The sequence below is a fragment of the Anas acuta genome, chromosome 14 (assembly GCF_963932015.1).
Source record: "Anas acuta chromosome 14, bAnaAcu1.1, whole genome shotgun sequence".
In the NCBI taxonomy this organism is placed as follows: Eukaryota; Metazoa; Chordata; class Aves; order Anseriformes; family Anatidae; genus Anas; species Anas acuta.
Window position 1 is genome coordinate 4,664,504 of NC_088992.1, and position 13,565 is coordinate 4,678,068.

General features: G+C 47.3%; 1 protein-coding gene across 3 annotated transcripts; it reads left to right on the forward strand.

The window, feature by feature from the left end:
- Positions 1-7,276: 7,276 nt before the first annotated feature.
- Positions 7,277-9,806, forward strand: LOC137864203 (thymosin beta-12-like). Of its 3 annotated transcripts, none has more exons than XM_068698088.1 (3): positions 7,277-7,432; positions 8,339-8,446; positions 9,463-9,806. In XM_068698088.1, exons 2-3 carry the CDS (start codon positions 8,347-8,349, stop codon positions 9,498-9,500), a joined length of 138 nt encoding a protein of 45 aa, XP_068554189.1. In that variant the 5' UTR covers positions 7,277-7,432; positions 8,339-8,346; the 3' UTR covers positions 9,501-9,806. The 3 variants fall into 3 exon arrangements, with proteins under 3 accessions (XP_068554189.1, XP_068554190.1, XP_068554188.1); XM_068698089.1 differs by lacking the exon at positions 7,277-7,432 and adding an exon at positions 7,796-8,020; XM_068698087.1 differs by lacking the exon at positions 7,277-7,432 and having other exon boundaries at positions 8,263-8,446.
- The last annotated feature ends 3,759 nt before the right edge of the window (positions 9,807-13,565 follow it).

The following is a 13,565-nucleotide window of genomic DNA, read 5'->3' on the forward strand; positions in this document are numbered from 1 at the left end:
CGTGCCTGGCAGCCCCCGGTCCCCACACGCCCCACAGGGACTACAGCGGGTTTGTGTCATGCAGTGCCAGCAGCCGGAGGTGGTGGGTTTAATAAAGCATTTATGGAAATTTGGGTTTAGTTAGTAAAAATCCTCATAGGAATAGGAAAACCTTTTCTTTTCTTACCCATGGAAAACTTACAAGGGATATAGGAAAGGAGAAAAGGACAGAGGTAAGATAGGATCAGTTGAAGCTTCTGCATTGCCAATAGCTGGGAGGGTTTTGGTACAGGTTTTACAAAATGGATTCTGAATTTCATCTGGAGATACAGTTATAAGACTCATTAGCAGGTTTTACATTTACAATCTGAAGAAGGGGAGTCACAACCCCACAGGAAATTAGCCTATTTTTAATCAGGTCTGAACGGTATTTTTCATCTAGAAGTCTTGGTGCCATTAGAAGATGCCATACGAGCACAATAAAACGCACAGGGTCAAGGGAAACGACCCTCAGGAGGTCTGTGCTTTCCGTCAGTCTGCTTCCACAGCAGATTTCTCCACTTGAACAGCTAATAACATTTCCTCACATCAGGATGAGGTTTCCGAATTTGTATTTTGTATACATAGCCGTGTTCTTTCTGATTCATTTAGCCTCATCAACAACAATAAAGATACTGAATCAGAACAAGCTGGCAATTTTGTTGATGAAACATGGGAGAGAGCGGACTCCAGCTGGCTCTTCAGCAGATACGTTGGCCAGTTGACAGGAATAAAACTGCAAGAAATCTGACACAGAAAACACACGCAGAGCAAGGAGACAGACAGCAGAGGTAGGCAGGTAGGCAGGCATTACACGGCACCTGTTCAGTGGTTTTTAGTCCAAGACAGTAAATTCCCTCCTCTGGACTGGCTCCGAGCACGCCATTTCGTGCCAGCTTATCCTACCTCCTTTCAAGCACGTCCAACGTTCTTTGCAGGGGGCAGGCATATGCAGTCCCAGGCTGCCATTTTAGACTTTTTTGCTCATTTTGCGTTCTCGTTTCCTCTTTTTCTGAAAGTTTGAGGAGAACCTGGCAGTCCTGGAGCTTTAGCCACTTTTTCTAAGTCAGTAAAAACAGAGGAGGAGGGAAGCGGCAACTCGGTTACACCCCCAACACACAGCTATTGAAAGCATCAGCCTCAACAGACCACGGTTAAAAATTACAATAGAGCAATGTGGAAACCATCACCATCCATTTCGTGTTATCTCAGCCCACATCTCATAATTTATGGTAGCATTTTGTAATTCTCCCGCTTACAGGACACGCAGACTGCGGCACAATTTACAACACCCAACCCAGTTTAAGCAGCCTTGACGTGGCAGTGTGCAGCTTGCACAGGCTCGTCTACCCGCCCCGAACCCTCTGGCATGTGCAGAGCAGCCCCAGCATGAGCAGGGGTTGTGCAGGTGCACGACTGCAGTCCCACAGCAAGGCAGAGCACTGTCACCTGCTCATTAGGTTATATGACAATGCACCACCTTGCATGGACTCGGTGATAATGCTGCAGCGTGGGGCTTCCCCTGTGGAGAAGGACCCATTCCCCAGCTGCTGCACAGCTCCAGGAGCTTGGCAGCAGCATCTGGTCAGCATCTGACTCTTTGGACCAGAAAGCAAGAGTGCTTGTGGCATCCCAGCCTCTTCAGTAAATCCACGCACACAGCCACACCATGAGTGAGCCATTTCTGTAGCTCAGTGCATTATCTCATGAGCCCACCTAAGTTATTCAACCTAAAAGTTTCGCAGAGATTCTGCTGGTAGACATCCACAAAGCAATTCAGTCGATCTGAAATTATGCTTGCATAATTCCCTTGTTTTCAGGAAGAATATTCGTGTGCAGAAGTCATTATTACCAGTGTATGTCACAGAAGAGCTGGAACGTTTTTCATTCATGTCTCTGATGTCAGTCCTGACCTAGTATGACTTCAGAATAAACACTCTCTGAAAACTTTAGCTTCCAGTTGAGTCTAGTTCCAGCAACAGCCTTGAATTACTCCTCATCAGAAGTAGGAGCAAATGAAAGAAAAATAGCCTTATCCCAGCCGTGCTCACTGTTGTGCAAGACTTCGTACAAGCTGAACTATAATACTCCAGAACTTAAATACATTTTGCAATGCTATGTCATCCCTTGAAGTTTGATAGTACTGCCATGCAATTCTTCACCTTCGTGTTAGGTTTTATCTTACCAGAAGGGCACAGAAATCTGATGCATACCAAAACAAGACATCGTCTGCTATCTCTGTATTATGTTCCAACAGCTTGTACTTGGGACAAGTTATCCCTGTGTCAGCAAACTATTTGCTTTTGGTTTTAATTGCCCATCTACAAACAAATTACTTTATATACTTTCCTGGAACTTTTTGTCTTAAATGGATCCTATTTAAAGCCTTGCAAAATATTGATAAACACGAGCCCTTCTAAAAAATGCAGCAATGCTTTCCAGCGTGTTGCTGTGCAGAATGCTTTCTTTTCCTGTATATTCCTTCCAGAAACAGAGATGTGTCCCCGAAAGTAGTTTTCACTTTTTTCCTCTTTTCCAGCAAAATTCAAATTCTCTAACGAACATTTTGTTCCAGGATGCCCAGCATGAGACACTGATGAGTGCTGGACACCCGTAACTTTCCATGGAGGCTGTCAAAGCAGCACGTATCCAGTTCTTTCATCTCATGGTGTACAAAAGAGCACTGAAGAATCCATATTTTTTAAAAAAAGCTTTGCCCTGTATTAACAAATGAAGCTTCAAAAAACTCAAGCAAACAAGTGAAAGAATCTATTTTCTGGAAACAGAAACTCCAGCACAGAGAAATACATTCATCTTTTCAAAGACCGTCTGCCATTACAAGACACATATGTAAGGATTTTTTTTTTAAGCTGAATTCAACATCAAAGGCACATGTTCTATGTAAATGTCAGATATTTTTACTTGGTTTTCTACCATGGTTTTGTGATTACAGCATAAGATTTTTTCCTTGGGTTTGTAAGATCTGTCTTTAAAGTAGAGATCTAGGAATATGGGGCAAATGTGATTTTGGAGGGCTGTTCAGATTTTAATTGCATGGTTGCAGACTTAACAGATAATTCTTCCCTTCTTGAAATTCAAGACATTGAAAGGTTAATTCAATCTTCTCAGTTCCATTTCCTTCCTTCTGTTCTCCTTCCCACACTCTCTCCCTCCCGCCCCCCAATCTGTAGACAGCTGAGTTATTTGAATTTTATGCAAGCTTGTATTCATCCAAAGGGAAAAAAATCATTCAATGTATGCATCAGACAAGCAAAAATTACAGTATCGCTCGCTTTCATTTTTCACTTCCTATTTGCTTTTCTCTGCATTCACCAATTTGGGCAGCAGACAGACAAATTCATGCCCTAAAAGTGGTTTCCACAGAAAAGTTGCCTTGAATTAAGGATCAAATGTCCCAGCTCACTTTAAATTTCCATTCTTTGAGCTTACAAGGATCTAGAATTGAACTGCTGTGGTGCTTTTACCTTAAGTCGTGGAAAGGCTACAGTTCAAGTTAGCACAATTTGTCTGCTGCCAACACAATCAGTCGCTGCTGCTCTGATGTTATTTCATGGTGTGGTCACTCACGCTCAAAGCACAGCAACTCCAGAGGAGTCAATCTGAGTGTACAGAGCTCGAGTTCACCCTTTTGTGAAGGCACAGCCTTAAAAAGCCTGCAGCTGATTTCTGTTCTTTGTATGTATTTGCAAGAAACAAGACAGAAAGATGGTCATTGAAAACTATCCAATTTGGTCAAATTCTGAAAAGACAGCTATTCACCTCAAATGCTGCACAGAGGAAATAATCTAATCTTTTTCCTTTATATCTTAAAGAAGAAAAACTGTTTAACATAGTATATCACGGCTTTCTTTCAAACAGGCAACAGATAACAAGTGTGGCACTTACTGACTACTGCTTCCTTAGGTAATTCTTGACCTTGTACACAACCTGTAACATCTCTACGTTTGGCTTACAAACAAACTTATAAAATTGGAAGATGATTTTTGGAAAAGATTGTGTATTAAACCCTTAGCAGAAATACAAGTTTTTATTCTGGAAATTGCTCACAGAGACCAGCTAGAAAAATCTCTAGTCCATCTGCTCCTCTGCTTCAGTAGCCTTGTTTCCTTAAACATTGAAAAACTTCAGGGTTTATCTTGTTTTCCCCCAAACAAAAAGCATACTTAAGCTGCTAGGAGGTCCCAGGGTACTGAAACCAGAATGATTTTGCAACACTGGTGGTTAGGCATCCCTCAGGGCTACGTCCACAGCTCTGTGTCCCTGAAGCCAAGGACACCACGCCTCCACATTTCACACAGAACAGAGCACAGTGTGGATTGCACTGACAGATTCACCTGTTGTTCTTTTTCCTCTGGACAAAAATAAAAATCTAAATACTGTATTAGTAGACCTGTGGATTGTATTACCTTATCTTTGATCACCTTGGTTATCTATTTGCTACTCCAGCTGTATGCTAGGTGCCACAATCTATTCCTCTTACAGAATGGTGATTTTCCTTTTTTTTTTTTTTTTTTTTTTTTTTCCCTCCTCTAGGTAAAAAGAGTGAGAAATTCAGCAGTGGATTGTTCAATTTCAGAGCAGTCAGCTGCACTGAGAAGGGCCACCTTTGAGGACACTCCCAACCTTCACCCAAAACTCCTCTTACTCTTCTTTCCCTCTGCTTGCAAGAGATGCTACCATTACTAGTGTCCAGAGACAGAAAGGAGATATATATATATATATATTAAAAAAAAATAAAAAGAAATAAAAAAAGTAGTTTGTAAAGGGTGGAAGTCATGCTAAACTAGCATTTCTCGAGCAGCATTCATCACAAAGCATCATGTGCTCCATAGCATGCTAACTGATATGACTAACACATCACGTGCTTCTTTCCCCACCCTTTCTTTGGGAGAGAGGCATGCACATGGTCATTTTGTATTTTTTTTCCCTTTAATAACTCACACATATCTCACTGCACTTTGCTAGAGAAGGCAAGACCAAAGCCAAGTGCTTTGTGCGGGAAGATAAAGTTTTGGGTCAGTCCTTGAGGAAACTCTGTTGCAGTGATCTCCATCTGTCTAAACTTTTAAAAATTCACCCCCATACTAAGTTTTATAAGACAAAAAAAGAGGGAGAGAGAAAATTTCCACTCCCACTGGCTTATGTTTTCTTTTTTTTTTCTGCATTGGGACTCCTAGCATAGACTAACTCCAAAGCTATATGGGAAACACAGGGCTGGAAAAAAATAGCCAGAGCAGGGGGACAGGAGGACTGCCTACATCCAGCCTCTCCTCTCCTCCGCTGTATGCACCCGCGCTTAAGGCTCAATGGTCTAGAGAAGGAAAATGAAACACCTCACGTAGTGATAAAACACACACAAGAACCAAGTGTTTACACACCAGCAGTGCAGTGTTACAGCAGACACCCTGCCAAAGAGAGCTCATTGCCTTCCTTACACCCGCGGGATTCATTGTCTCTTAGCCTGGGAACCTGTCTCCGTTCCCAAACATGGATATTTTTTTTGGCAGCAAGACGGAACAAACAGCACAAAGAGAACTAAGAAAATCCTTTCAGTAGAGCTGTGGGCTTTTTTCTGTTCCCCTAAGGACGGGAAACCTTCTAAGGCTGGCTTACAACACGCCCAATCCTGCCACCTTTCTGGAAGGTGCTCAGTTCTCACTGGAATTGGAAGGAATTTGGGTGCTTACAGAACCCAGCCCAGCGCCTCTGACCTCGCAAAATTAATCTCCTGCCTTTAGCACCAAAAATACCACAACATTTTGGAAATGAAATCACTGTTATATTTGAGTGGGTGTGTTATTTCGAGACAGCACTAACGTGATTATAAAATCAGTTGTGTCAGCTTATTGGCTCGGCTGCAGGCTCCGATCTGCTCGCGCGTCTGTTCGCGTTCGGGTGCTTTGTCCCTCCTCGGTCCCACGCGGAAACGGGCACAACCTCATGCCCAGTGCTGCACCCAAGAGAAAGAAACCCCTCTCCTTGTAACTACCCACCTAATCTCCACGCAATTCAGCATTTCCACAGCCCCTCATGCCAGACACGAGGACAGGATCCCCAGATTGCACAGGCTGAAGCCCCACAGCCCAGCCCCATGGACACCGAGCTCATTGCTTCCACAGGACAGTGGCCCAGGGAAAAGCTGAGCAGCAGCAGACTCCCCTCTGACTTCTCCTTTTCACTTGAGCTCCTTTCAAACCTTTTTTCCTCACCTATGACGGCAGCGTGGCAGCCAGCGTTTGTTTTCCCCGTTTCTCTGGGGGTGTCTGACAGCCACCCGGCACTGCGCCACGAGCGGCCGGTGACTCACTGCCATCAGAGGTGTCGGGCCCGGCAGGATTGACTCAACCTCCATCCTTCGGCAGGAGGTTGGAATAAAATACGCTTTCCATGGCATCTGAGGCAGCTTTTCAGATGTGACTACCAACACAGTTTGTGCACTTGACGCGTACAGGGTCTGTAAAGATCCTGTGGCGCTCCTGCCTTGCTTGCTGTGTTGGCTGTCTGGTTTGTCTCATCGTTATAAGCTGAACCATTCGGCTGTCTCCATGCTCCCCAAATGCTGTGGTTCGTTGCTCCCACCATCATCCCACAGCCAGGTAACTGCTGCCTTCCCCTTGCTGAAGGTAGAGCCCGTGAAACGCTGCCATTAAACCTTGTCAAGTAACTGCCTGGCTGCTAGGATTAGCAAGAACAGCCCAGTTTCCAGAGAAAGAGGTGTCTGAGGGAGAACATCACCCACCCACCTTCCTTCCCATAGCCAGCCACATCTCAGCGCAGTGTCTAACACCATCAGGGCAGGCTCCACACAAAACCTTCCCCACGGTACCTGCCTATGCTGCACAGAGCATGCAAACACGAGGACTGGGAAGGGGCTCCCACCAGTTTATCTCCAGATTTGGCCCTGGACTGCAGCAATGCCACCACTGCTGTGTGTGGAGTCCCCTTCAACCAGGAGCAGGGGCTCCCACCCACCAGGCAGCTGTAGGATATTCCCCTAAATTCCTATAAAAAAGCTACCCGCAAACGAATCCTGCAAAACCAGCCCTTAGGTGAACTCCAAACCTCAAACGAACTCCGAGCTTCAGCATTACAAAAGAAGGGCAGGAAGGGAAATTCAAATATTATTGTCTCGGTGAAGGAGGAGGGAAGAAAAAAAAAATCAAGATGTATTTTGGCAGTTTTCCACCTCAGTTTTTCCATCTCCCTCCCTCGTGCACTTTCTGCAGCAGCAATCTGTCCCTTCCTAAATGCTGAGCAATCCCGGCACTGAACTAATCAATATTAATAGCGATGGGATCGGGGGGTGGGGAGGAGAGGAGGGATTAACGTGACCTTTTTAAACTCACACTGCCTCAGACGGGCACCAAGCAGCTGAGGAGAAAGCAGCCAGACGGTAATGCCATGTGGTTTTAGTAGTTTTCCTTTTTTTTTTTTTTTTCCTCTTCTTTCTTTTCCTGTGAATATTTACTTCTGTTGTCTCAGGGCAGATCGCAATGAACTCAGGTTGTCTTAAGGAAGGAAAAAATATATTTCTATCAGCCGTCTGCAGGCCAAACCGAGCCTTGACGGAAACTCCGCTGAGAGCAGTGGAATAACACCCAAAACGAATTTTAGCCTGAATTGCTGTTAAAAACAGGAACTAGATGAGGGGCATTTTGACAGGTGAAGCGTTTAATGCTGTTGTGTTTCGTGGATTTCTGTGAGAACAGGGTGTAATCAGAGCCACCGAGTGTGCGGCTCGGATACCGAGTGCGGGCGCAAACAAAGGATCCTGCGACGCCGTCCTCCCATTGTTAGCACAAGTGCACACAGCAGCTAATCCACCTACCAGCGTGGGGATGTACTTAGGGCAGTGCACTCAGAATTAACGAAAAAGCCTCTTAATTCAAACAAAACCATTATTGAAACTCTTTGTGCACGGTGGATTCACAGCTTATTGCGGACTTTCTGGGTATCAGCATTCCTTACAGCAGTGTTTCAGGTCAGGAGGCACCCCGGCTCCTTGTTAACTAACGTGCTGTCTTTTCTCTATTTCTTCTTTTTTCCATGTTCAAATTATGATTTTCAGTGATTTATTCTGATAGATCTAGATAAAATTGCTGTTAATGCTTTTTCTCTTTTGCTTTGCGAGTGCCAAGCCTTGGGGAGAGGTCCCAGATTGAGGAGTGAGATTTGTGTTGGCTTTGGAATAAACATTTTTCTGGTGTCTTCATTTTTACAGCAGAAATTGCTCTGCAGATGGCTGATATCACAGCACTAGCTAATGAAGCCCCGGGTGTGTTTTTCCTTTCTTTGTCAGGACCCATCATGTCCGACAAACCAGATTTTGCAGAAATTGAAACATTTGACAAGACCAAGCTGAAGAAGACAGAAACCAGAGAGAAAAATCCATTGCCCACTAAAGAAAGTAAGTGCTTATGGTGCTGTTTGAACTGAGAGCAGCGAGAACGCGATCTGTATTGCAGCTAATATGCAAAATGAATACTAATTGTAGCATTACTGCCTCAAACTCAACCCTGACTTTAACTGCGTGTAATACTAAGACTTGCACTGGATGTTGTTGGGCTTCCACGGATATGAGTAGCTATACCCAACTGTACATTTAGTCTGAAAATCATCTTTCTGATGGGACTGATCCTGCTTCTGCTAAAAGCAAGGGCAGTTTTCCTGCTGGCTGCAGGTAAGAGGTACAGCTGTCTGCAGCAGGCACACTGACCACCCCTCCAGAGGCACGGATGCTCAGGGAGCCTTGCCTATGCCCCAAAGGGGAGGCAGCATCCCCAGGCTCTGGTTGGGCACGCTATCAGGCACAGGAGCTGCTCCCCCCAGCCAGGATAGCTCCAGGCACCTTCTTGGGGAATAAAGCAGCAAGAGAAACCCATCATCATCCCCACCAAAGGGAATTTTCCTTAGCAAAGGGCTGCACCCCTGGGTTTTCTCATGCAGGGTCTTCCCCATGCCTATGCTGCACACCAGAACCAGGCACAGGCTGTGGTTCACATTCAGCTTTGGGTGTGAAGGTGGCACCACCCTGCTCCAGGACCAGACTTTGCAAGTGGTTTCCTTCAGAAGAGCCCCAGTAACCAGGAAGGGAGCCCAGGGCTCCTCTGTTCTGCTGGGTGCTTCTACCTGGGGTGTAGAAATGGGCAGTTATGGAGATTTACTGTTCCCCTACATAAGAAACCTGGTTTTCCCAATTCGTTATCTCTGCAGACACTCAGCAGTATCTTAAGGAGAATGCACATTGTGAACTGCCCCCAGTAGCTTTACAGACAAGAATGGGTTGGCATTTTGGGGTGGCCAAGAAAAGCCAGGGGGAACTTGATGCCCCCTGACTTGAAAAATGGTCACAGGAACCTGCGCTGTGCAGAGTCCCTGCAGCAGTTATTGATGACAGTTTTGTTTCCTGTGTTTTTCTGGCAGCTATCGAACAAGAAAAGCAAAGTGAAAGTGCATCCTGAACATCAAATGGACGATGCAGCTGCTGCTTCTTCAGTGGGGTTTGGGCTTCTGCGCTGGGTTGTTTTGTTTTGTTTCCCCACCCCTTCATGCCCCCACTCCCTGCTTGTTGTCCATTTAATTTAGCAAACACTCCCTCCTTTCATGTTCCCTGGGAAGTCTGTTTTGTATTTGTTGGACAAGATACTTTGTGTTTGTGTTCTTAAAACTGTAATTCAAAGTTCTGTACCACCCCCATTACTTGCCAAAAAAAAAAATCTGCGTAAAAAATGTTTTCCTAAACCTCACAATAAACAGGTTTCTTCTGATCAGCTGTGTTTGAGACTCACAAAAACAGGGCTTACTCTGCAACTCCTACAGAAAACGTGCACGTGAGTCAGGGGGACACCAGCACCCCTCCGCCTGCACAGGGGGCTAGGGCTGCCTTTACCTTCCCACATCATCCCTCCATGGGAGACATGCAGGAAGCCCTCCGGGGGCTGCACGGTCCCACAGGCAGCCCCAAACTGCTCCCTATCACTCCCAGGATGGCACTGCCACCCCCCACTGCAGCCTGCAACCTTCGTGCCCTTTCCCCATCTCTCCAAAACAGAGAAAGTTTTCATACTGATAGCTCCTAACCTTTTAAATCCACCTTGGTAAGAGGTATGGATAAGCTGGGAAGGTGTTGGCCTGTTTCAGTTCTACCTAACAGCAGGTCAGAGGTCTCCAAGACAAGTACCTCTCTCCACACCATGAAAAATTGGTGGCTGGGCTGAGGAAAGACTCAAATTAGCAGCCAGATGGGAGAGCAGCTGCAGCCTCCTCTCACCAGTTTTTCACCCTCATTAGCCTGACAAAACATAACCAACCCTGGAACAACCATGGTGTGCAGTGTCCTTTGCTCACCTGATATCAAGTGATATCAGAATGCAGGAAGGAAATAAGGTTTTTTATAAACTTATCACATCAGTTTTCTGGGATGAGAGAGACCTTGAGCAGCACACAGGTGTGCGACAAGCCCACGAAGCAAACAGGGCTCCCTTAAGTCTCCATCACTGGTGGTGCAGTAACATCATCGCTGGGCTGCAGAGGGCTCAGCCAAAGCCAAACCTGGTCCTGCTCCCAGTTGCATGGTATTGCCTTAGCTCTGGAATTGATTTGCAATCATATCAGAAAAACAGATGTGTGCTGTGGGAAGATGAACTGCTGCCGCTGGAGCTGCAGCCTGACCCTACTTGCACAGGGAAACAGGAATAGTTCTGTGTGCTTCAGCAGGGTTACTCTGGACTTAGAGCTGCCTGAAGTCTGCAGGCTTCAGGAAGCAGAGCCAAGTGGTGGCTTGCTGCGTAGAAAGCTCTGCTTTGCTCAGGAGTTGTTTGACACTTGACATTGATGGTGAATAGCAAGAACTGTAACTAAACAATAGCAGCATGGCCACAAATTGACTTGCACTGGCACCAAAAGGCAAACAGAGGCGACCAAGAGACCAAGGAAAGCAGGTTACGTGCAGGACTGGTGCCTTCAGTTGGAGCTCCATTAACTCCAGGGGTATCCAAAGGGCTATGGCTGAAATTTGAGTCACTCCTCATCAGTTAAATGTTATTTAGATACCTGCTTTGATTGCAGCTCCTTGGTGGAGGCAGCCTCCTGAGCTGGTACCAGAAGAGCAGCCCCTCCTGGAAGCTCTCACAGCGCCCAGCAGATTACCTGCTTCTTCTCTGTGCAACAATTTTGGCAACCGGCACACCCTGTGATTGCGCTCAGCATGCAAGCCCGCAGACTAAACTTCCCTTTTTTTGTGCCAGGAGACAGCATTTTGCTCCACGTGACAATCCCCCTTGTTCCCTGCCAGCTCGGAGCATCTGCCAACTCGCTCGGCACAATAAGTTATAAATCTCCCCAAGCTTCTGTCGTGCAATGGAGCTGGTGGGAAGCGCCCGTGGAGCCCTGAGGTCTGGGCCACGCTCTCAAGCAGGAGGAAGAGAAGCAAGGTCTGGCCAAAGCAAGAAAACAATAGCGATATTCTCCTCTTTCCTTCATGCAGAAGCAAAGGATTAGCAGCATGGATCTAAGGACAGGGGGGAGAGGCTGGAGCAGCCTAAAGCTCTGGAGACATTGAGTCTGTCCTAGCTGCCCCTCTGCTCACTCTGCCACCCTGAAGCCTTCCCCTGGTTTAGTTATTTGCCTCAACACCTGACCGAGTAAATCCAAAGTCTCAGCACTTCTGTGTGTGACTGAGCCCCCCAGAAATGCTGTTGGACTCAGGAAAATGCCAGCCCAGTTCCCCAGCCCTGGGTGTGACTGCAGAACCCTTCAGGTCACAGCAGAGCACGACTGCTGTGCACCACAAAAAACTCTGCAGGGTAAGGGGCAGATCTTGCACAACTCATCCAGTGCCCCAGGGGGCACGGTGCTTTATGGGGGGGGTTTAGAGGCTATTTCTGCTTCTGTTAGCAGTTACAAGAGGCTTAAAGTTAAAGGCACGTAGGCACAGGACCCCAAGCTAAGAAGCATCCCCCTCTGCTACACCTTGAAGTCACCTTGGGGCTGGCTCATGAAATTAAAACCTGCAAAACCCAGGGCGAGGTCTGGCTCGCTGTTACCTTAATCAAACAGTGTCACAGCACCCATCTGCAGGGCAGGCTGAGGGCACAAACCAGGAAGCTGCAAGGCCAGGAGGGTGAATTTTGATCATTGCAGCCCTTCTCCTGCAGCAGTGCCTGTTCCTGCTAGCAAGCTGCCACCCCAAGCACCTCAGGCACACCTAGGAAGCACCTTCTGGGGGACAAACCACTGCCAGTCCCCACTGCCCACCTCCAGCCCCAAAACTCACCAACAGCTCCAACACAAGGACCTTCCCCAGCCATCATGCTAGGAGCTGACCCAGGCCACCTTCCCCAGCAAGCTCCACCACCTCCAGGTGGGAAATTTAAGGTTTTGGGCTAATTAGCCACAGCCCTTTGCAGTTTGGATGCTTTGCATAACGAGATGCTCCTCTAAAGGAAAAAACACCTTACGTGCTAACCCCGTCACAGCGAAGAAATCATTACATGCGGACATATTAAAGCTTTCTTGGCATTGCCATAAAGCCAGCCTTGTCCCCTTTCCCCTGTGAGTCACTGCTAATTGCTCCACACAGCCCCAGCTGAGTGGAGGAAATCCGTATTCCTGTTGTTATTACACAGAAGTTATTTGATTTAACAAGGCTCGTTAGGCAGGTGTTTGATAACAGGGGGAGGCAGGGAGCACAGCCCCTGAACCTGTTGAGTTTCGGCTTGAGCTCACCTAGAAGCCACTCAGGAAGCCAGGTAACCCTGGCTCGGGTGTCACCGCCCTGGTCCCAAAATACGTGTTTTTTCCAAGTTATGTTTGGAGGCTCTCTCTTATTTCAGGCATTAGCTCCATGGTGGCTAAGGCATCTCGTGGCATGATGCCCATGCAAGGCCAAGGCTTGAGGAGCCAGGGCTTTGGGAAAACATCCCTGTGTATCTCTGGTCTGTTGGTGGTGGTGCTCCTGACCTGCCAGAAACCTTTCTTGCTATGAGAAGAACATGGGAAAGGAAAACAGGGGAGCTGTGAGGAAGGAGGACTCTGACACTAAGCTGCAGCTGTGTGGAAAGAGATGGGGGAGCTGAGCACAGGCGTGGGGGTGCCCGAGGCAGCTGAAATCCCAGCCACAAACAGCAAGGGCAGGTCTCGTGCCTCTGCCCAGCTCTCCCACTGTTTTCTTCCAAAACCACAGGCCGAAAACAACGGCCTTTTAGAAAGCACTAACCTGCCAGTGCCAAGCTGGGAGCCTCCTCCGCAGCAAGGACGGGAACAGAGCCGCTGCCTTCCCCCGCGTGCGGCCCTGACCCAGGGCACCGTGCTTGGGCCCGATCCAGGGTCTGTGGGCGCAGGTACGAGCGTGTGCGGGGGTGTTTCTCTCCACCAAACCCGACGCCGCTCAAACTGACAGCGGGCTGATGTCTCCTCTCGCTGGGGCTCTGTGCCGGCAAGGGCTGCTCCGTGTGCCTGCTGTCGTTTCAGAGGAGATCGCTTGGGAAGGAACAGTTGCTGCGGACGGTTCTTGGTGCACATCTTGT